The 24268-nt window shown below is 47.0% G+C and overlaps 1 protein-coding gene across 1 annotated transcript in view; it reads left to right on the forward strand.

The window, feature by feature from the left end:
- The first annotated feature begins 1794 nt into the window (after positions 1 to 1794).
- The window catches only part of pik3r1 (phosphoinositide-3-kinase, regulatory subunit 1 (alpha)), a 28474-nt gene continuing 6000 nt past the window's right edge, over positions 1795 to 24268 (forward strand). Inside the window, exons 1-7 of the mRNA XM_031578401.2 lie at positions 1795 to 2111; positions 3517 to 4160; positions 15089 to 15181; positions 15465 to 15539; positions 15670 to 15801; positions 17168 to 17369; positions 17871 to 17953. Of these exons, the coding sequence (XP_031434261.1) occupies positions 3830 to 4160; positions 15089 to 15181; positions 15465 to 15539; positions 15670 to 15801; positions 17168 to 17369; positions 17871 to 17953 (916 nt within the window). The 5' untranslated portion in view covers positions 1795 to 2111; positions 3517 to 3829. The remainder of the gene's footprint in view (positions 2112 to 3516; positions 4161 to 15088; positions 15182 to 15464; positions 15540 to 15669; positions 15802 to 17167; positions 17370 to 17870; positions 17954 to 24268) is intronic.

Consider the following 24268-nt stretch of genomic DNA (forward strand, 5'->3'; position numbering starts at 1 on the left):
CTCTGAACTTGTCTGCTAGTACAGGCCGGAGGGCCAGTAATGAGGTATATGGCTAGAAAAAACGTACATTTTGTTTTGAGGGTCCATTGGCCCACTGATATGGCTTTCTGCTGGGATTTGTCCCTGAATGGTCAGTGCACCACTACATTCAATTCAATTCAATTTATATATTTATTTATATCGATATAGCGCCAACACAATTAATTGTTTCAAGGCGCCTTACGCATGTGAATTTGTTTTAACTGAAGAAATGGAATCATCGAGACACTGCTTATTTTGTCTGTTATTCGACATTGAACAAATAAACCATGACACAAATAAAATGAACACAAACCCCCAAACATAAATCATGTGAAAACTGATGGAACAGCTATACCTCCAACATAATTAGAACGTGTGTATGGATAGCTAACATTAATTTACTCAGTCTTAATATATTTTTACATCTCATATATTTTCACAGAACATATACATATATTTGCTTTTCTTCATCAAAGTGCCTTTCTGAAGGGACTTCTTGGAACTTAACACCGTGCCCTCTGATCTTCTCATCAAGCCTCTTCTTCCTGTACCCCTCACATGTGAAAGGTGCCACCTCTGCTGATTTCCCTATGTTTTTACTGCATCTGAGGAGCCTATTTGCACTCTCTAGGAGAGCTTTAGCAGAGTAGCCAAGGGGATTTCTGTTGGCTACTCTCTTCCCACATTCACAGCCATGTGAGGATTCTGTATTCTTTATGAATCCTAAAGGATTGCTGTCATGCAGGCCATACTTCTGACTGGTGAAATGGCTGACAATGAAATAGAAGTTTCTGTCATAAATGTAATGTTGGATAACAAAATATTTACCAACATTCACAATGGAAGTAGCCTAAACAATACAGTTCATTCTGAGCAACTGAAAAAATATATAATTTGCTCTTACATAACCTTTATTAATACATGACTACATTTTAATTCAATTTTATGTTCTGTAGGTTTTTACGTTGCGATAATTTGACAAATATATTTTTTATGACAAAAATGTGACCCAGATTAGGCTTTATGTTTTAAAATCTCTTTCCATTCAAGTTGAATTCATTCAAAGCCTTTTTTATTCTTTTGAGATGCACAGAGACACTCTGGAAATCCCCCAATTAAGGTTATAGCCTTACATGAGTTGATGGACTCTTTCCCCTCCTTGACAAGCTGCCTGCCTGTTCTAGTTCTCGGAAGAAGTACACCACACATTTAATTTAAGGAAAAGGAAGAACAAAATGTATTTAGTTACAACATTCTTGCATTTTAAGGGCATCCCATACAATCATCTTTGACAGCTATCTCAATTTTGAAATATGAAAAGTCATCATGTTAAAATTTTCCTGATAGTTTTCATTTAGGCCTATGCAAATAGTGACGCATAAGGCTAAAATATGTAGCCTATTGTAGACTAGGCTACAGCCATAAAAAATGTTACACATGCAGAAATGTTGAGATTAAATGATCTAATCATGTGGATTTTATTATAGGCTTCAAAAACTGCAAAGAGACATACAATGTCTTTTTCTTCAATTTTATATAAAATGGTGTGAACTTGTAGTCTACTTACAAGGAGACAATAAGAACCACTCTCATATGATACTCTTTATGTAACATTGTCAGGTGGGTGTTTCATATGGAGCCTACTCATTGCGTGCAAAGAAGCAGTACAGGCTGGGACCACTCACATACTAGAGCTTGACATATTAACTACTTGAGGCGGAGTGAAGGCTTGTGAGGGTGGAGTATACGTGCGGTTTGCTGCTGACGCAACTTGATGGACGTGGCTGTGTCCGACAGTGCCCAGCTTGGAATAGGTTTGCGCTGCAGTCACGGGCGGAGTCGTCCTGTAAATCGGTTGCATGAGCTATCTAAAATTACAATTTATATTACTTTTCAACGATCGGGTACATTTTCATACACTACCCTGAGTTATAGCAAGGAACGAAACATTCTGTTCTTTTTTTTCGTGCAAGCAGTTGTTTCTTTTTCTACTGGAAGAACCATCGGATCTTACAGTACCATAGCCTTTACGGGAAGGAAGGAAGATTTTGTCGGGTTAGCTAGCTTTTGACTGGGCCCCAATCACACAAGTAAGTAGGCAAGCTAAAACGCTACCTAGCCATGTAGCCTAGCGTTTTGTGTCCACATTTTAGGCAGTGTTGACACAGGTGCTTAAACTAACTACATTTGTTGATAAGAATGCCGATAACAAATAATTACTCTGTCTTTGTTGGTTTATCTTCCCATTTTGTCCGAACTCAATTGTTTGCCTAACATTAGTTGTACAGAACGGCATGTTCCATGCTTATGCTGCAAGTTCCTTATTGTTCAGGAATGTTCGTGAATTTGTGAAACGCTGCAGCGTTCACAAAGGTGTGTGCAATAATGTATTTATTTGACGGGGTTGGAGAATGATTTGAACGAATGTATGTAATTATGGTATTTTATGTCGTTGTGGACCACTTATCCTAGTTAACGTGAAGTTACTGCTTTCCCTCAGCGAGCTTATAGTTAGCAAGGGAGCTAACCCCAACTATCTGGTTGGTGTAGTAGTTAGCTGGCTTGCTATCAAGCTAAACCTAACTGTCTGTAGACTTAGCGAGCTAACTTGCTGAGGAGAAAATGTTGTTGTATGCACGCAATTTTGTCGCATATTGCCTTGCTAATGCTTTTTGTCATCAAGCGATCAGTGCCTGTATGTCGAACGTAAGGTTATTCTTATCCGTTGTGCGTAGTCATAGGATTTGCGTGCTGATCTGTTAAACGTGGCAAGCAACTTCAATCCCATGAGTGGAGCAGGCTGTACAGTTAGGTTAGCAATTTAGCCAGCTAGTTTATGCGGAGGACACTCAGTGGAAAACTAGACTTCAATTGATTAATTCGCTCTCCTTTTCAATTAATTAATTCACTCTACCTTAATTGTATATAAAGCAGAATAAACTATGAAACTGAAACGTGCGTCTGTTGTGAAAGCCTGGATTAAACATGTAACTATCAGCATGTTAAATATGTATACGTTCACATCATTTTGTGTGTTTAAAAAATAAATATATATATATTATCTAATAGTTTTGGGGGATCAGTTATTGGACTGTAAAATAGAAGTGTTCACATGAATATTTGCTCTTCTACAAATTGCTAAGCAGTCATATTGAAATGCATAATCCCCCAAAAGCACTATTGTAATAGTAATGTGCCATTATGTCTGTTCAAAATTGTAGGTAATGTTGTTAAGCAACTTTAAATCTGTGTATCATTACATGAAACAATGCCAACGATAGTGTACTGATTTTCTTCAACTAGTTGCATTCTTGAAATTCATAATTGTAGTTAAACATTAAAATACCCAAGGCAGCAAATAAACATTATGCTCTGTTATCAACAACAGAACCATGATATGATTGTATTTATTTTCTCTGAACATCATAACCTGAACATGATTGCTTCCTTGTGCATTCTGTTAAAATGGCCTCCCTTTCTCTCTCAATGTTGCAGGTCAGGGGAGCACACGCATGAACAGTCTGCTTTCACAAATGGGATCACTCTGTCTACAGCACCGTGAGGGTGCCGTGGAACACTGCCCCATTAATATGACCTGAAGAATTTCATGAGACTATATCCAGAACTCCTGAGAATGATATAAGACACTCAACGCTTTTGTTAAGACATTTACAAATTGCTGTGTGGTGTGCATACAAGTTTTGTTTTGTTTTTCTTAAAAAAAAATCTTTAGTACAGTGATCCCCGTTTGGAGGGATTTGTTGTTATTGTGAAAGATCATCTGTGAAATAGCAAAACTAATATCAAGATGAGTGCCGATGGATATCAGTACCGTGCGCTTTATGACTATAAGAAGGAAAGGGAAGAGGACATTAGTCTGCATATAGGGGACATCTTGATAGTTAGCAAAGGCGCCTTGTCGGGCCTTGGCTTCGGTGAAGGCATGGAGGAAAAACCAGAGGAAATAGGGTGGCTGCCTGGTTTGAACGAAACGACCCAGGAGAAGGGAGACTTTCCTGGAACCTACGTGGAGTTCATTGGGAAGAAGAGGATGTCACCTCCAACCCCAAAACCCAGACCTCCCAGGCCTTTACCTGTTGCCCCAAGTCCAACGAAGGCTGACTCGGACAGCGAACAAGGTGAGCACTAAAACGACACTGCCATACTTTACTCAATCTCATTTAGCCTAGCCCAAGTCAAAATCCTGATGGATCGCTATGTCTGATGTATGTGATGTGTGGTTAGTTTCATTCGGGTGACTGATTTGCACGTGGAGAAACCGTAGTGCGTAAATCAGGCGGCTTGTGTCGCATGGCTCAGAAAGTCCCATGACACTGTTCCTGAGATGTGGTAAGAATTCACCAAGCTTTCTGCTCATCGCCCTCTCTCTTTCGAAGTGGCAGCTTTCCAGAAAGTTTAGCTTGACCAGAACTGGGCTTTTTCTCCCTGTCAGTCAGCCTATCTGAGCCTGAGAGAGTTGTTCATCTATGTGCTTGTTCAAAATGGCCGCCTTGTTGAGTTTGTTTTTACCTCTAGCACATGATCAAAAGAACTTAAGAGATTGCAATAGTTGATGTCAATGTGCTCAGTCTTCACTGCTGTTACTTCCGTAAGACTGAGACTGAATTTCATCAGTTTGATGTTATCAAATTGAGACTGGCTCAGTGTTGGACGTAAAGAGTCTTTCTTTATTTCTGTTCTCTCTCTCTGGCGGAAGCTGAGGGAGTTACTTCTCTCAGCCGTTGTAATCACACCATTTTGTGCACTCCAAGCTCACCATTGCTTCACTGGCAACACTGCATCAGGTCTGTTCGGAGGGTGGGGGGGGTGGTGGGGGGACATGGATGCCCTTGTCTGAATCTAATTGTAACGGCAGGTTTGGCATGGTTCAGTGGGTTTGGCGAAGTGCCTGGGCATGTTCCCCCTGGTTGATGCTGCAGCTAACTCAAACATACCTTCATTGTACATGGAGTTAGCATGTAGAGAACGGAAGGGTGCCACCAACAATTCTACATGCGTAGCTCCCTCATGGCACGGCTAGGCAGTGGGGGGAGGAGTGTTGGACTGACTGAGGTATTCTTTTTTTTCTTCGTGTTCCTCCCCATGCCCTGATCTTGCTAGGACTAAAGCCGTTGCCATGGAGCTGTTTTGCCGCTGCCGTGCTCGGTGCTGAGAACATTCAATTAAAAAGGCGATTCGCTCGCCTTCACTCTCGCTCCCATATAATCAAGAGGGTTTGGAAGTCAGTCACAACCCCAATCCCCCCCGCACCCACAGCCTGATTCCGATCAGAGAGTGCGACATTGGGAACACAACACAACATAACACAGCGCAGCAGTGCACACCACCAATATTTGTGTCTATTGCACAGACTAGCTGCTACATTTTCTTTGTACTTCAAAGATTATTTGTGATTTGGTGATCGAATGTGGCTGAGTTGGCGGGAAGGCTGGGGGTGGGGGGGGGGGGATTGCTTTTTCCTTTGTTTTGCACTTTTGTTCTGTGCTCAAAGTTGGGCCCACTTTGATTGGCTTCACATGGTGGTGATGGTGTTTTGGGTGGGTGGGTGAGTGTGTGAGTGAGTGAGTGAGTGGAAGGGGGGGGGGGCGGTTATACTGGTGAGGCGTACACTGACTACAATTGCTGCCTTGATGGCAGTGGTGATGTGTGGCAGCCCCTGTTGAATGCTAACCAGGCCTGGATGACAATGCCACTGGCTGCCCTCCAGTTCCCAGTGCATTGTGGAGCTGCTGCACCTGGTACCAACTCGACATTATCAGAGTTTTGTGCCGCTTGGTTTTTCTGCTGTAGAAAAAAACCGATGGCAAGCGAGAAGAATAAAATTTGGACACATGCATTCTGTTTGGTACCAATAGAACAGAAATGGCTAAAAGCAATTAAAAAAAAAAAAAAAAGAAAGAAAGAAAAGGGCCAGTTTGAATGCTGGGAGTTAGAGGCACAGGAGGTGGGGGTCAGATTATTTTGATCTGCCTCAAAAATCCCTGAGGCTGAACTCCTTCTTTCCACCGAACAAGCTTTGGTCTCCCCATTCATGAAGGCCTGGGCCTCACTGTTCTCCCTCAGAGTATGACTGTGGGTTTCCTGCCGATGAGGTTGTATTTCGTGACGACCATTTGCTTCCCATTTTGCATCGAATTTGCTTCATATCTCATATTTCGATTTCTGCCTTGCACTCTCACTCATCCCATTTGTAGAATATTTTTGTGGCTAAGGTCTCCAGTCTCAAACTAAAAAGGGTGCACTCCTTGCATTGCAAGAATGGTTATGATAAATGTAACTGTAGTCTGATATGCTATCTTGCAGTTTGGCTAGCTGCTCAACAGAATTTTTCCTGTTCCTTCTCACCTTCTTGTCTTGCCTTTTTTATTTTTTCTCCTCGTCTCTAGGGTTACAAGCTCTTTTGGGTAAGATTGTGAAATTCTTTTCTGGGCTAGTTAAGGCTGATTGCCAACATGAAGAGCAACAGTGCTGAATGGTTGAGGCCTGGTCTGCTGAGAGGGAGTGTGAATGTAGCACCAAGAGAAGAAAAGTTTGTGTGTGTGTGCGTGTGTGTGGAGAAGGAGTGAGGGGCCGAAGGCTTGAAAGGCCTGGGGGGTGCTGGACTGCAAGCAGAATTCTTCTTGCTTCGGAGTGTGTGTGTGTCTGTGTGTTCTTGCATGCGTGTGTGTGATTTACAGCCGGCGACTGAAAGCTCCCTCCCGAGCTCTCTCTGCCCCTCTCTTCTCCTTCTGACCCCTCACTCTTTCTCTCTCTTCCACTTTTATTCCCTCTCTCTCTCACTTCTGTGCGTGCAGCTCCAGTGTTTTTCCTTCTTTCTTTTTAATGTTTTGATAATGTTCCTGGTGTCGACTCTGGGTACAGGGGAAAGTTTGGGAGGGGGTGAAAGTGCAGAGGAGAAAAAGGGGCCCTCTCTTTTCTTCTTTCTCTCTCTCCAGCCGTTTTCTCATATGAACTTCGTGCAATGTCCAGAGAATCACTGTATGGAGTTTCCCTTCGTTGTCTCTAATCGCTTATGGGGGTTCCTGGCTTGTGGTTACCAGGTTACGTAACTAAACAAGTAGGCTAGACATTAGTTAGCTCTGGGAAAGCTGGTTTGAAATGAGCTACAATGACTGACAAAACGTAGCTGACTACCAGTCACAAGTTTGCAATTGTGAATGTGTTTTGTATAAACCGCTAGCTAGCTTTCTAGCTAACCCACATGAACAACTGTTTCTCTTGGATTGCGTTGAATTGCATCCGAATTTGTGAGAAAGTGTTGCTGTTCAGTTAAGCTTCCTAGCTAGTTATTCCTAGGTGGTGGTGCTATGTATTGAAGTGTAAGCTAAAAAACTGACTGCACATATGTATCATTTGTTTCTGCATCATGCCTTGCTCGCTGTGAATTCTCTGGACAATGACCTGCTCTATTCACACATGGGCTCAATTACACAGACAATACATGGACTTTGTGCTAGGGAGTTGGCAGGGTGAAGTCCATTTAATGTCTGGTCCAACTGATTCGGATATATGCCTTCTCACATACAGCCCCTCTGGGTAATATGTAGATAAGTTCAGGTTTGTAGTGCATGTCTGAAAACAGCTTCTCCCACCCACACACACACACTCACACACACCCACACACACACACACCCTCTCTATTTGAGCCACAAGAGTTTACTCAGCAGCAGCAGATGTGGAATTCCTGCCTGGTAGGGCTCCCAGGCCTTTTGGAAACACAAATGTGAGCTCTTTTCTGTAGGCCTCTCTCAGTGATTGGATACCTATGTTTCCAGACACACATGCCTGCACCCATTCTTACCCGCAGTCATCGCAGACTTACATATTTTCTCACAGACAAGAGAACTTACTAGACCCCAGAACATGCCATACCGGTTCAGTTTACGTTAGCAATATTTAAGACCTGCGTCACAAAGAGGTCCAACCTGGTATTTTATCTCCTGAGAAACCATTTTGAAGAGATACAACATTCAAGAATAGCTACTCAGTGGTCAGGCACATATGATCATCAAAGCGATCTTTTGATCTCTCTCATTCTTGTTCTCTCCGGCTTCTGGGTCTGGCTGCCATGGGGGCCAAGATGGAAAGATTCAGATGCCTGAAACACAATCTGATGCCAGTAATTTCCCCATGAAGCAGCGCTTGTTCTGTTCCTGTCCTCACAGCAACGCGTTAGCCGCTTAGCCCGGCACCAACATCAGCCGTTAGCTCGTATGCAAACTACTTCAACTGCACCACTTGGCAGCAGATCTCCATGATTTGATAACAGCAGTAATAAAAAGACATATGAATATAGGGGGGGATCCTGAGTTGAGTGTTGTGTGAAATGAAAAGACAGGGTTTAGAGAACTTAGTTGCTTTTTGGCAGTTCGCAGAGGTAAAATGGATGCCTTAGCAGACGAACTCTCCCCTGCCTTTTGCAGTGCTGGCTAAGCACACAGTAAAATGGATGGAAGATAAGACTTCTGCTTTGTCAGGACCAGAAGAAGAAGAAGAAGGAGGAGGAAAAAAACTGGTTGCTCTCTTGCAAGCCCCAGCAGGGCCTATGGTCTTTGTTTCACACAAGGAAACCTGATGCTTTTGGGTTTTTCTCCCCCCTTTCTCTCTTTTGCTTCGCTTTCTTTTTTCATCACTCTCTTTTGCTTTTAGATGGTTATCTGCAGCCACTGGCTGTTTGTATTTCCAGCATTCTCATGGACCAGACATTTATTTAGTCAGTGTTTCTGACTGCAGGCGAAAGAATATGAATAGTTTTTGCCTTTTTGTCCCATAATTTATCCTGATCTCAGAGCAGGATTGTGCACTTTAGATCGTGCAATATGGTGCTTCCAGAGTTCTCTGGCTTCCAAGCCTTCTGAATTAGTCTTGCAGCTGCGTGAGAACAGCGTGCTCCGAGTGCTCTAAGAGCCATGCATCTATTCATCACATTGCAAAAATTACATCATTCTCTGCTGTCTCCACCCAAGTTGCGAATATACTTCCAAACCCAGCAAGTTTCTTGGAAACAGCCAGAGCACAAGGAGTCTCTGAATAGTGCCCTCAGTCACGGAAGAAAAGGGTGAGAACCAGTAGCTCTGGGAGAGGGAGAGAGAGAGCAGTACGAGTACATGTTGCATAGCTGGAGTTTGAGATAATGTTGCTCTCTCCTTTCCCTGGGCCTCTTAAACGCACAGGCGAACATCTGCTGCTTTGAGCGGTTCTTTTTTTCCCTCAATCTCTCTCTCGCTCTCTCTCTCTCGCGTGCTCTCACTCACTGTTCTTTCTTTTTTTTTCTCCTTTCTGTGAAGGGGAACTGTTGCCTGACTCTTGCAAAGAATGCCCACTACTTTCCCCTCCCCTTACTCAACAACAGAACCAGCTGGTGAGCGTCCATGTTTGAATGTCCCAGAACCCACCCTCTTTCACCCTACCACCACACTTCTACTACTTACAAAAATAAAAACTGTAGTTGTCCATACTGTTTGATGGATACCCTGTCTTTAAGAACAGACAGCCCCAACGGAAGTTTTTTTTTTTTTTTTTTTTTTTTCCTCTCGTGGAGGGCAACAGACCATCTCTAATGTGCCGTCCGTCTCTCCGGAAGACCGCAGGGTGCTTTGTGGTGGCGCTAGTCATGACATTAGCTGCCAAAAGGAGGGCGGCTGGACAGTCTGTGGTTTAGTGGACAGATTTAGCATTGTGATGAATCGGGCCAATTGTCCAGGGCAGCTAATTTTCTCAGCCAAAGGCGTAGGATGTGGGTGGCAAGGAGGTGCTATTGTAGAAGCAAGGGCTAGCTAATCAGTGGACAGCACTATAGACATCAGTGTAGCAGTCCACATGACTACTGCACAATGCTTATTGTGAAGGGTGCTCCTGCTATTTAAATTGCTCCACACTGTCACGCAATGGTTGAATTGAATTTGCTGCTTTTGTTTTTTTCCCCAGTAAATTTGGAGTGTTTAGTTTCTGCGTAGTGTTCCATGGCCGATGCAGTGGGGTCAGAGTGAATGAATTGCCGCGGGCTTGCGTAATACCGATCAGGACTTGTTAAATCATTCCCAGCAGGAGGACCAGTGCGGTGGCTGTGGACTGGGCTTGCTGAACCAATCTAAGGTTGTGGGTCAAAAGTGCGCGGGTGTGATGGCATGCCATCCACACACACATACACACACACACAAAGACCTACATACACACACACATATATACAATTCCTCTCAACTTCATTTGAGGTAAATTTTGAGGGGGGTGGTAAAACATTTTTTTTTTAAATGTGGACGCAGGTTGTAATTTGATTTCCCTTTTTAAGCGCTGCTCAGTGGAGGAGCTGCTTGGCCCGCTCACAGTTCCAGTAAAAGAGGGCTTTTTATGAGGCGGCCGTGCGTGAGAGCACACACATGTGCTTCTCATTACACAGCCCGAGCCTCCAGAGGCTGAGGCCTAGGCAGGGCTGAACTGGCAAAGCTCCTTACAGCGGGCCAAGTATGTCTGCTCAGAGGATTAGCAACACGTTAGAGAGGGATGGAGGGGGAGGGGAGGGAGAGAACAGAGGAGAGGCAGAGAGGGAGGAGGAAAGGGCAGAGAGAGACTGATAGAGAGGGAGGCAAGGATATGAGGGAGAGGGATGAGGGATTGGGAGATTGTGATATGAACAAGGATCATTCGACGGGATTTTGTCAAGGAGCTGCCCCCTTTTTCCCCCTATTTTCTTACCTCCCCTCATCTTTCTTTGTGTGTGTGTGCGTGTGAAATGTAAAGTTTGACTCGGCGTTGCAGGCAAGGTGCACTGCAGTTACATAACAGTCCAAAGGCTGCCTCTCTCTGTGATGTGATAGGACGGCAGCCAAGCCACCCGCACCGCTCCACTCCACTCCGTGGGGAGAGAGTACCTGCGTTTTGACACGCCTGTGTTACCCTAGCCATCTCACTGTCCTGTGACAGGGAAGGCGCAGCTCGATACTCTCACCCGATTGGTCAGCAGTCTTTCTCTCTGTATTAACACAGACGGAACCTTTTTTTCTGTCCTGGCTTAAACAATGGATCAGGTATTCCATTTCTTGTAGGGTGAAAGCGCTTGAGTACTGAAGGCCCACCAATTGGAACTAGCACACATGCAGCAACATTCAGCAGCTAGGCACTTTTCTTTTTTTAAGATGTGGATTTCTTCTATGACCACCTCCGCCTAATTCAACATCATTATCATAAGGCTGCAAGTTATTTAAAGCCTGAATGAAGAGGTTTGCACAGACGATCTCTTGGAGGAGAGCCCAGAAAGCAGCCTTTGTGATTCTGTGCAAGTATGTTAGAATTGAGGCTTTAGCTTTTCTTTTTCTTTTCTTTTTTTTACCTCGCTGTAGGCAGCAATGAATTCTGTTTGTGTCAAGGAAATGCTGGAACATGAAAACATATAAGGACATCTACAGTATTGGTAATGGTTAGGTGTTTCTTGAAGTGTATGTGGGTGAGAATCATAACTTAGTATTTTCTAGTCAATGTACAGCACATAATATAGTTTCTTCTTTTAAACAGCCATGTCCTTTACTCAGAGGAGTAGTTAAATATATGAAGATTAGTTCAGCATTGGTTACTGCAATGGTGTTTTTACATCCTTTGATGTCTAGGGGGAGGCAGAGAGTTACTTTTTCAATGCTGCACCCATTGGAACTTGATGTCAGTGCTGAATTTAAAGCAATGATTTGTATTTATATCAGCGACTGGTTTACTTATTTTGTAATTTTTTTAATTTATTATTGCAACTTAACTCAGAGCTGTTGCAACTGAAGCTTTAGATCAGCTTCACATAGCAATTTCCATGCGAAATGAAAGCTGGTGATAAGAATACATTCTTCAGATAATTACTGTAAAACAAAGGCTGTAGTTCATGTGAGTCTTTTTGTCTGCATCCTCATTCTCTCTCACACACATATATCCCTTCTCCCAAAACGAGTCTTGAGGCTTGTGCTGCTGGCGTGGAAGTGCAGGTTAACACAAGCAGCCTCCCTAATTAAACTTTCCCACATGCTATCTATAGGAGTGCCCCCCCCCCCCCACTCCGCACAGCTCTCTAGCCGCAGACAGTAGTTCACCCAGTTCAGACGCAGCCGGTTTAGGCGGTCTCTCCTTAAACGCGGTGACAGCATCTGTACTTCACCGAGCCTCACCATTCCCTCTCTCACTTCCACAATCTGAGGTCGAACTCGGGGCTGAGGCCTTCTGGGATAGGCCAGGGAGGGCTGCCAAGCTCTCAAGCCTGTATGAACTCGTTTCGTTGGGCTCTTCCCCCTCCACATGTTGCCAGGGAAACTGGAATTGGAGCGGTGCCCCTGATTGGCCGGTTGAGCTCCCTCAGGCTCATGTTTTTTTTTAATAGTTTATTTATTTAGTTTTTGTCTTTTATATCTCTCTCACATTTTTCCTTGTTTCCCTTTTGTTTGTATTTTTTTGCAGGAATGAGAAAAGTCAAAGCTAGTTCATGAGGTGAAAAAAAGAATTGTTTTGGAAAAAGTCTGTTCCTCATCATTAAAAAAAAAGCCCCATCTCTTTCTGGTCGTAATAAAGAGCACAGTCAATTTTTCCCCTATAAGCTTATGAATGTGGTTTTAATTGCTTCCACCTTGGTTGAACAGAGATGGGGTTGAGGACAAGGGGAGGAAAGGGTGCACTGAAATTGTTCACTATTTTTAATTAACTGATGCGGGCTAACTGCCAGGAATTGGGTGAGGAGCCCGACTGGCTCCAGTGGTGTGCTGAGTCGTAGCATCAGCCTCTGAGTCAGCCAGTCAGTCAGACGGGTTTCTTTTCAGACTCTTTGTCTTCAGGCTGTCTGAAGCCCTCATGACACCAGCATGCTTCCAACACGGTTCATTTATTCCGAAAGCAACAGTAGTGACAACAGGGAAACAAACTAGGACAGAGGGCAGGACAGAACCACGAGGACAGGACAGAACCACTAGGACAGAAGACAGGACAGAACCGTGTAGCGGCAATATTAACAGAGAACGGTGTGATTTAGGTTGTTGGGTTGCGGGGTGTTTTGGGATGTGATTCAATCCTGCCACAGCGATCGGGTCTCCTAAAACCCCCTTGATACCCCTTCCACTGCCCCCCCCACATAACACACTCTACCCTTTTCCCCCAATACTGAGAAGCAACTCGATCTCTCCCCCAACAAGCAGCTGATTGGCCAGCGTCCTGTCACCCCGACGCTGCCCATGCCGATCTGTGTATATAAACACAGCGCCTCCTGGGACATTTCTGTGGCTCGCCTGTCTAGCTGTGCGACTATTTGTAAGGGGTGCATCAGGCTGGTTCCCATAGAATTGGTGCTCACTGAGAAAGGTAGACTCCACTCCAGGCATGCAAGGTTTGCCCTTCTTACTGCAGAGTCCCCTCTATGAGGTGTTGAGTGATTGTTTGTTTATTTGTTGATTTGTTTGTTTTATTAATTTTTCCGTATGCAACCCCAATTGGCACCCTTGTGACTCCAAGATGGCTGCCCAGTTGGCACAGCGTGTCTGATAAGCTGGTCAGTGGTGTGTGTGTGAGAGTGTGTAGGAAAGTGCTTTTAATGAGGTTCTTTTTAAAGTAGGGTGAGTTGCTAACTTTAGGCTGAGATTGGCATCGTTTGAATTCTCCAAAACAGTCTGCGGGGTTGAGCCAGCCAGCCAGCCTTCCTGCTGTCCAGCCTGCGGCCCTCTTGGCAGTGTAGGGTGTCATCTGGACCAAAGGTGAAAAGGTGACGGGCACACTGTAGGGTTCAGTTCAGTTTCTTTTTCTTTTTTTCTTTTTTTTTCTTGACACCCTCTGCCTCTCCTGCTATCCTCCCCCTCTACCTCCCCCACCCACAACCCCCCGTAATAGCAGCTCTCAGATGAAGGCTTCTGAGAAAAAGGCAGCATAGTGCACTCAGTGCCTGTAATGGCTACCAGATGGCCTGGTACAGGTGTGCGGGTGTGAGTGAGTGCCCGTGTGAAAGTGTGTGTCAAAGAGAGCGAGCAAGCAACGTTGTGCATTGAACTTGTGCCGGTCTCTTTATCCATACACACACACACACACACACACACACGAAAGGCTCATGCCCTTTCACCACCGAGCCTGTTTCATAAACGAAGCGCTGTGGCTACCGTTAGTGATGAATGCGCAGTCTCAGGTGTACATTAATTCTGCCGTGCTCAGGAATTTTTGAGCCAGGGTGGGTCCTGCCTCGTTTTTCATAAAAAAAAACGTGATTTGCTTTAAACACGAAAGAAGATGAAGGACGGAGGGCTTAAAAGAACGATGAGTGAAGGACCTCCATTCATGATTGCCTCGCGTTTGAGACCGTAGGCTCGAAAACTCTCAACAATTGGGCCTTTCAGAGAAGTGAACATTTTTTTTCCCCCCTCCTTTAAGCGCAGTGGTCCTGGTTGGAGAAGCCAAATAAAGCTCTTTCATGTGCGCACCTGGTTTTGGGGGATCAGAGGCATGTGGCCAAGCTGGGCTGACCCACACCAGACCGACCCTGGTTCTGTTTGCTCAGCCCTCCCTGGCCCGCTCTCCGTCCAACTCCTGGGCACAGTTAATCACTTCTCCCTTGCGCTGTGAAGTTCACTCGCTCACACACACACTTTGCTTACTTTTCTTACCGTACCATCTGAGACCCACACACACACACACACACACTCTCTCTCTGTCCCTATTTCTCTGTCTTGCACGCACGCACCCACCCTTGCCATTCCATCTGAGACACACGCTGCCCAGCTCAGATTCTCCAACCCCCAGACTTTGCCTGTCTGTGCAGTGCTCCTGTCCCTGGGCCCATCCCTGCTGTCATCCAGCATGTCTGGAACCAGAGCCCGCTGCATTCACAGCCCAGACAGATAGATGGACAGATGGAGTGGGGAGGAGGGAAAGGGGGTCAGGAATACCAGTATTTTGAAGGCGGTACAGAGAACACTTTCTTGGTCAGGCGGTGACAGCCACATTGAGCCCCCTGTCTCAACTAATGCTCATATGTACTTCTGTCCAACTCTAGCTAACAGCCTTTTTTTTTTCCTTCTCTCTCTTTTTCTCTCTCCTTCCCATTCAGCCTCTTCACTGTTGGACCTGACGGAGCAGTTTACGCCGCCAGAAGTGACTCCTCCCCTGCTGCAGCGTCTGATTGGGGCCATCGAACGGAAGGGTAGGTCTCTTCACACCTCCTTCCCTCGCGGCGCTTTCACCACCACCCATCACCGTTATCACATTTGCTCGACACTTTGAGCCTTTTAAGCCATTTAGCAGCTGTGTTTACTCACGCCGACCTAAAATCCAGGAATTGTCGTCATTTTGTCCCTGCGTTTCCTGACACCACTTCTGGGAAATCTCTCCTGTGACTGGCCCTTGTTAAAAATGTGGCATAAGACAATGTGCAGACTTACGTGGCAGTTTCCCTGTGCCCTGATTGGTTGGTTTGCGTTCCGAAGGTTTGGACAACCCCACGCTGTATCGCACCTTCACTGCAGGAGGAGGCCTGGAGGTCAGACAGTGCTTCGACAGCGGTGAGTAGCACGGCAATCACGTCCACCAACACACTCTTTGCTCAGTAGGTTTAGTCTGTGAACATATGTCGTGGGCTAATTGACTGTATGTGTGTCTCTGTGTGTGTGTGTCTGTTTCGTGTGTGTCCAGATGCCTCCTCATCCGAGCTGGATCAGCTTGACCTGCCCATGCTGTGTGACGGATTGAGGCGCTACCTGCAGGACCTTCCCCAGCCTGTCATCCCTGGCGCCGTCTACAGCGAGCTAGTCCACATTGCCCAAGGTGAGCATTAGTTCTATAACAGGCATGTGTGTGTTTTGTGTGTGCCCATGCATCTATGTGAGACTGATTATGTATCTTTGTGCGCATTGGTCCATCCATTGTGGATGTGTCTGCATTGGCAGACCTTTTCCATTTTTAAGGGACGAGAGAGTAAGTGCTTTTTCTTTCCGTTCGAACACCGACCACCCTGCTAGCCTTAGCCGCGTCCACAATGGCTGTCCACTCACAGGCTGCCTCTGCAGGGCTCTAAAATGGACGGCTCATAAGCGATGGCCGAGAGGCAGCCCTGAGGCACTGAGCCAGCGCATGTTGAAAGGCACACAGCCTACCCTTAACCACTTGGTGGTGCTGTTCTGCCAAAGAGCCTCCAGCGCCCTGACTGCTGGCAGATGAACTATTGTCAGCGAGTGTGTTTTACGGCCGTTAGTAAATGCACCGGGACAGAAATGTAGTTCAGGGAATCATAGCGGTGGCGGCTCCGCTTTCTTTTCTGGAAAGCCTGCTCTGGTACTCAAGGTGAAATTTACCATGGTTGATCGTCCTGTTTTTCCATCAGCTGAGGTAAATAAACCAGTGTTTGTGTGCCCACTCAAGCAATATTGCCCCAGATGAACTTTAATAGGGTTGTTGATACTTAGTTAATGATTGCAGCCCCCCCCCCCCCCCAGACCCTGTGTCCAACCTCAGCTGTCCTCGATGCTCAGGGTCGAACACAATGTCCAGTACCACAAAGAACCACCCCTAGTGAATCATTACAGTTACAACAGGGTTAACATCCTCTGTGCGAGCCAATCTGTCCTCCCCTTTTTCATCTTTTTTTTTTTTCCTCTCTTTCGATTCTACATTTTCCTCTGTGACACTACCAGGTAGCATGTCACATTGTCACATGACTGCTAAAAGGTGCTTAGAGTTTTTTTGTTTTTTTTTCGTGGTTTTTCTTTTTATCTTTTGCATCTGACTATTAGCCAATTGCTTGCATGTGTAGCTCATGTCAAGGCAACGTGAGTTGAGCTCATTGTCTTGATCGCTGTTGCGGTTGAGAGAAGTAGGGCTGAAAGAACTTTCCATTAGTGATGTGCTGAAGACATTTTCCTTCCTGTATGTCTTTGCTTGCAAATTTCACTATCGCCATAACAACCACACCACTTTCTTAGTAATCTTAAGGAAAGTGTTAGATACACCTACAAGCCTCTTTTGTGTGTGAATGTTTGACTGTGTCTGTCTGTTAGTTGAGTGTGTGTGTGCATAAAGACGCACACAAGGTGTTATTTCATCCCCTGACAACTGTGTGTGTGTGTGTGTGTGTGTTAAACCCTTTTCTCTCTCTCTTTGTGTGTGTCTGCACCTTGTAACCCTCCCCCTGCAGAGGTGACTAGCCCTGACGAGTGTTCGGTGCGACTGCGGCGCGTGCTGCAGTCCCCAGCGGTGCCCCCTCAACACTGGCTGGCGCTACAGAGCCTGCTGCGCCACCTGGCCCATGTGTGCCAGGCCTCGGCCCGCAACCTGCTCAGCGCCCGCGCCCTGGGCGAGATCTTCAGCACGCTGCTCTTCAGGCAGCAGGCTGCCAGGTGAGGACCGCGTCAGCACGCGCACACACACACACACACACACACACACACACACACACACACACTTCATGCATATGTGGATGCAAGTTTAGGAAACTGTATTTACTTATTGCATGGATACACGATACACACATTGACTTGTCTGTAGAGGTCTCATTGCTATGGCGTTCATAATCATCACATGGGTTACAGCACAGCACAGCACAGCACACTCCCAAAAGTGCCCGCTTGCACCCATGCACCCGACCCCGTCTGCTCTGGACACGGACTTAGTCCCTCTTCAACAGCTGTTGGAGCACGCATTAGAGCCAGCAGCCAGAGTCCTGTGTGTTAAGCCCACGTAGATTACCCAAACACACACACACACACACACACACACAGATGCTGCTTGAAGTGCTGACTCCAGACTGAACTCTGTGTTTCATTCTTTTCCTTCTACCCTTTCCTTCTCTTTCACTCCTCTCCCCCCTTCCTCCTCCCCCCCCCCCCCCCCCCCCTTAGCTGTGAACCCTGCCCAGACTCCCACATAAAGATCATCGAAGTCCTGGTCACCAGCGAGTGGGGCGACAGCCAGGCTGCACCAGGTAGGACCAGAGAGACGTGCACACACACACACACACACACACACACACACAACCTTCTGTCTCTGTGATTTATGAGCTACACGGCCGTTGTCAAGCACTTGCGCAGTCAACTGATGAATGTGGATGCAATTGTTATGTAAGAGAACATGCTGGTAGGGCCTGTCTGAGACATGGACATAGTGTTAGATGTGGGGGAGGGGGGGGGGGAGACTGATTAAATTAAATAAAATGGAATGAGTAAAGGGAGAATGCAACAGAGCAGCAGGGGACAAAAAAAGCTATTATTAGCTGTACGTGGTCAGACGCAGTGCTGCTGCTGCTGCTGCTGCTGCTGCTGCTGCTGCTGCTGCTGCTGCTTCTGCGGCGGCTCTTTCTCTTTCCCCCTCGCTCGCACTCACACACACACACACCTAAATGTCGGCCATTGTGGGGCCACCTCGGCCCCTTTGCCATCCTCCATTTTATGGCCGTCCAGGTGCCACTAAGCGGGTATCACCGTTTACAGCAAAGAAAGGGCCCTTTTGATGTGCAGTGTACAGACGCTTCAGTTGAAAGGCAACCTGCAAAAAGATCAGTGTGTTCTTTTTTTTTTTTTCTCTCTCTCTCATTCTCTCTTCACTCCTTCCCCCTCATGTGGGTTTGAGTCGCTGTCTTTCAGGTGGCAGCGTCTGAACTTCCTCTCGCCGCCTCCTCTCTGCACTGGGTGTTCTGTGAACGTTTTGTGTTTTGGCAAAACGCCTCTGCGTCTGAACCAGAGGGTTTTCTGTCTCCAGCTTTCTCTCTCTCTCTCTCTCTCTCTCTCTCTCTCTCTCTCTGTTGCAGTGCTGTCACACGGGCAGGTTTAACATTGGCCTTCTCCCTTGGAGCTCAGAGAATGAACAATGAATTATGTGTGACGGCAGTTCGATACTGTGCATTTACATAACCCTAACCTTAATCCAAGCTCCATGGTATCATAGTAGCGTATAATCTAAGAGACTGTAAGTGTAGTCTTTTAGTGGCTTGTGAAGGTTGTTTGGGGCTGCAGTAAACTACAGCCCTCAGTGACCGTGGCGGTGAGGACACGAGTACAGCGCTCCAGCTCCTCTTCTGCCTTTCTTTTTACTGGGTCAGGCTGGGAGACCGCAGCCCTGCTCGCTGCCGGACTGATCCAGCGCGCTGGAGCCTTTGCTCTGAAGGTGTGCATGCGCATAGGAGTTGTTTTTTTTGTATGCCTTTTGCTGAGGTTTCTCTCTCTCTCTCTCTCTCTCTCTCTCTCTCTCTCTTTTGCCTTTTCCATGCTCCCTTTTTTTGTGGTTTTTATACTGTCTTTGTCTCTCGCTCTTTCTGGCTTGCCTTCAATCTTTCTTTTCTATTTTTCTCTTTATCTCTCTCTCTCTCTCCCCCCCTCTGTCTTCTCTGTCCCTCCTTTGCTGGAGGGTTTGCAGGTCTTGCTGCGACTGTTAAAACGTTTTATTACCTGCTAGGGCCTATTTATATCCTGCAGTGGCCTGAGCCGTGCTCAGCTGTCAGGGCTTCAGGGCTTGAGCACGTCCCACCTGCAGCAGGGCAGAGAGCACACGCGCACACACACACACACACACACACACACACACACAAGGAGAGGCCACCCTCGCACACGATCACACCTCTTTCTCACCCCCTTTCACTCCCTGACTTTTCAGTTTTACCTTTTTTCCATTCAGGTCAATTTCTTCCTCACATTATTTTAGTCTTGCGTGCACACTCGCTCTCTGCTCAGGCCTCCAGTTCTCTCTGTTCTTCTGTCTCTCTCTCTCTCTCTCAGTCTCTATCTTTCAGTCTCTTCTTATTTTGTCTCTTCTCTCCTCCCCCCTCCCCCTTTTAATGATCTGTCAAGCCATCACTCCATTTCTTTCTCTCACTCCCTCCACCCCACCCACCCACCTTTGACTTAAGTTCACGGAGTACAAGAGAAACGTTTCAGTCTCAGACAAGCTCTCTTGCCGAGACATGCAGACAAGCACATGTGTGCATTTATAGTCCAACGTGTGTGTGTGTGTGTGTGTGTGTGTGTGTGTATGAAAAGGGGGAACTGTGTATGTTTCTGTGGGTGGCAGGGTGTGTGTGTGTGTTTCTGTGTGTGTGTGTGCGTGTCTGCGCCCAGTTACTGGGGGTCTATTTTAAGGCCTCCTGGCTAAAGGGCCGACTTCCTTTTGATTGGCTGTGGGAGTGAGACTGAGCCCGGTGCCTCCACAGAGCACTGCTTGTCGGGGCCCACCACCGGCTGCACTCATTTCCTCAGGGTTTCACCCCACCTCTCCTCCCCTCCCTCCCATGCACCTCTCGACACCCCCCCCCCCCTAACCGTTCACCACCCAACCCGCTCTCTTGCCCCTCCCAGCAAACGGCAAAGTGCCCACCTCAGCAAATATTTCAACCCGAGCAAGTTAATCATAAGACTGAGCTACCGAGCCAGCACAGAGAGATAGAGGGAAAGGAGGGATAGAGAGATAGCAAAAAGAAAGAAAGAGAGAAAGAGAGAGAGAGAGGCAGGCAGAGAGAGCCAGCATTTGGGCGATCCCTGTGTAATCATTAGCCCCCCCCCCCCCCACCTCCCTGCTCGGCCGAGGCTTCTTTAGACCTCTCGGCTCCCAGAGGCACACACCGCTCTGAGCCCCCCCAGGCGCGTGGCCCTCTCCTCAGCCTGGCTGCCGTCTCCTGTTACCCTGCCCAGAACCGCCTGTTGGCTTGGCTGTGCGTGGCACCGGCTACCCTCCTCCTCCTTTCTACCCCTACGGATTTACCTGGATTTCTTAACCCCGGGACCGCTAACTCGTACGATTTCTGCCACGCGGGCTTAGCAATCACGGAATGGAAGTACACCTCAGGATTTGCAATAGCGTGTGGATTTGAGTTTGGGACTCGGAAGGATAAGCTAAAGGGACATGCCTGCAAGGACTGCCTGCCCTTTTGCCTGAGGTCCAGTAGAACATGCACAACTTGCAGAGTAAGTGTGCATTGTTGTTGCTAGACAGTAGAGCTGTTGCAACAAAATGCAAGTTATGCTGGTTGTCATTATGTTGCCAGTGCACAGGTTTGCGACATAAGGATATGCAATGAGTTTAAAAAATAAATGTTTTACTGTTTGCAGGTAGCAGTGCGCCTGAGATTTTTTTTTTTTATTTTTTAAAAAGAAATTGTGATTTTATTTTCCGAGGCATTTTTTTCTGTTGGTTTTAATAATTATCTCTGAGGAGGAGGACAGTCCTTGGCCAACCTGTCCTTTTGCTTTTACGGGGAAAGAACAGTTTTGACAGGCCTCGTATATCACTGGCCCTTTTTTTTCCTTCAAAGAGCCAGCCGTTCGTGGGCCGGTGTGGGGGGTGTGTGTGTGTGTGTGTGTGTGTGTGTGTGTGTGTGTGTGTGTGTGTGTGTGTGTGTGTGTGTGTGTGTGTGTGTGTGTGTGTGTGTGTGTGTGTGTGTGTGTGTGTGTGTGTGTGTGTGTGTGTGTGTGCGCATGAAGTGGCTTAACCAGTTCAGCCTCAAACAGGGGCTTGTTCCAACATGTCTGAAATTGTGAAGGAGAACATCTGCTTGAAGGTTTATTTACATTTGACAATCAGTCTGTGACTGGCTAAAGTCATTGAATTACTTTGGTTTTATGAACTAGCTGTATCTTCTCTCAAACATTTAAAATGCTGCATTCTGTCACACAGATTGATAAGAAAAGTTACTGTGTGTAGCACTGAAGGCTAATATCGATGGATTCAAGATTTCTATTGTAGAATATATTCCTGAGACAGTAGGGACTAGTTGAGTGTTTTTCTCATCTCCTCCTGTTCTCTGAAGTAGAACATGAGCCGGTGTGCTTAGCGGCAGGCTGACCTGTCATTAGAGATCATGGGATGACAATGCCCACATTCCTCACGCTCCTTTAATAAACCTGGCTACTGAGAAACCGCCACTATTTTCAGATCGCCAGGGCAGACAGGCAGGGCTGAGATCTTTGCCCTACACACACACACACACACACACACACACCTCCCCCGTCACATTCTGGGATTACAGACGGTATCGGCAGTGCTCTGCCCCTTACGGCCACATTACTGGCTGGCTCTGCCTGCCTGCCTACGTGCCGATGCAACACAGGGGCTTTAGCATGATTGCCAACAGTAGCTCAGGCCGGGAGGGAGAGAATAAGAGAGGGAGGGAGGGAGGGAGGGAGGGAGCGAGCGAGCGAATAAGGGAGAGAGGGAGGGGAGGGGGAGAAATATCGTCACACGCAGCTAAGAGGAGGGGCCAAGTCAACCTGCAAGAGCGAGTGAGAGATGGAGGGGAGGGCGAAGGAGAGAGAGAGAAGAGGAGGAGCAGAGCGACTGAGCTCTCATTTCTCTTTTAACACTCATGAGATGATGCTCTGCAGCACAGCTCTCCGCTGCTGACATTTTCTCTCTCTTTCTGCCTCTCCTACTTATCTGCTCTTTGTGCTTCTCTATGTGGATGTCTGCACATGCCGGCAGCAGGATTTACCGCAGCACGTCTCCCCCGCAGGCAAGCTCTGAGCCCTTTATAATGAGAGGGGAAGAGAGCCGGATTTTATTTATTTAATACATTTTTTTTGAATTGGGGAAGGAAGGGGGAAGGCATAGCAACGAAGCCTGTGAGCTTTCACAATGACATCATTGCGCTGGGGAAACGCGAGCCGAGGCAGCAGGCAAGGCTGCAGGAGTGGTCTCTGACAGCCAGTCGCATGCCATTGGCTGTGGTAAGTGATGTAATCTAATTCTGCCTAGCACTTCTTCCTCCCGGTGAGCTTTTTCTCCCGCCGGCATGATCGCAAGCATATAAAACTTGTGCAAAAGAACGGTCGTGAGCCAGGGTTAGCGCTGTCGTCTGTGGTTTTTCTAGCTGCACGCAAGTAGGTTAGATGAAAAGACAAGGATTGCACATGTCGTCGAGAGGCGCAAAGCATGCGTCACAGCATAGACTCCGAGGAATATGGAGCGGAATGAACAGTCTTTTCTGAGTAATGAGGCAGAGATGCTGTTGTACACCGAGATGGACCCTCCAGGTAGAGTGATTCATTTCGTCTCCTGTTGCTGGTCTTGTATGTAGAGCGTCTCACTGAGCTTAACGCAGCTTGCGTGTGGGTTTCCTGGGTGACTCAAGCAAACACCTGCACTGGTTTAGTGCTTTGTTGCCACTTGTGTGCGCCAGTTATTAGTCAATGTACGTTTGAGTCCTGTTTTGCGCTCTCTTGGTTCCTCTTTCTCACTGTTGCACTGCCTGGGGGGAGGGGGAGGGGGGGGTTGAAGACAGTTTGCAGATGGATGATGTGTGAAGCTGATTCAGTGAATGACATTGTTACTGTGGGAGAGGAGATGAAGGCTGGTGTGGTGAGGGGGCGGTTGTGATGCCAGTCTCCTGGCGGGTGCTCTGCATCAGTGGTACTAATGCGCAGAGATCCGGCCGAACAAAGGGAGTCCAGATTGAAGAGGGGTGGGGGGGGGGGGGGGGTGTGTGTGTGTGTGTGTGTGACGGGTGCCGCAAGTGAGATAAAAATAGCCTTGCCCCCCCCCCCCCCCCCCCCCACACACACACACACACACACACACACACACACACCCCCCCCCCCCCCACACAGTCTCCTCGGAGACCAGACCGCATCGCACCACACAGCCCCCGCAGGTTTCTGTCATTCATGTCCTCAGCCAATGGGGGTGCGGCTGCCATGGCACCTTAATGATGGAACAGCCACTGAATGAGTGTGTCGTAACAGGGACGGGGGAAGCGTTGCCATGCAAGGTGCAGGAGAGAGAGAGAGAGAGAGAGAGAGAGAGAGACCGACAGGCCGACAGCTAGCGCATCCCCATCTGGTCTGCAGTTAGTGACTAATTACGTGCTGCTCTTCAGGGGCTTCCTGTTGAATGCTGCAGACGTGTGCTTTTTGCTCTTGTATGTGGTGGATTTTTATTATTAATAATATATTATTTATTTTCTGATGTACTGCCTTTCATAGTCTAGGACAGCACAGGGAACAAACAATGGAAAGAATGGGCTTTTTCTTCATGTTCTCCATCTCCTTTTAAAAAAAAAAAAAAAATGAATGAAATGCCATTCTTCCTTACTCATTCTCCTCGGGAGTTGAAGCACAGCGCTATAATTTCTGTTCGATTTAGTGGAAAAGGGATGACAGAGGAGAAAGGAGGAAGGGAGGGGGGAGAGAAGGAAGGGGAAGCAGGAGAAAAGAGACATGTCGCCTGTTGCCATAAATGGGTTGAAATTAGCTTTCAAATTCCTGGTCTGTGTTGGGAAGGGCAGGAAGCTCTCTACTAGAGGATGTTTGAATCAAGC

This window comes from Clupea harengus, chromosome 12 (genome assembly GCF_900700415.2).
Source record: "Clupea harengus chromosome 12, Ch_v2.0.2, whole genome shotgun sequence".
Classification (NCBI taxonomy): Eukaryota; Metazoa; Chordata; class Actinopteri; order Clupeiformes; family Clupeidae; genus Clupea; species Clupea harengus.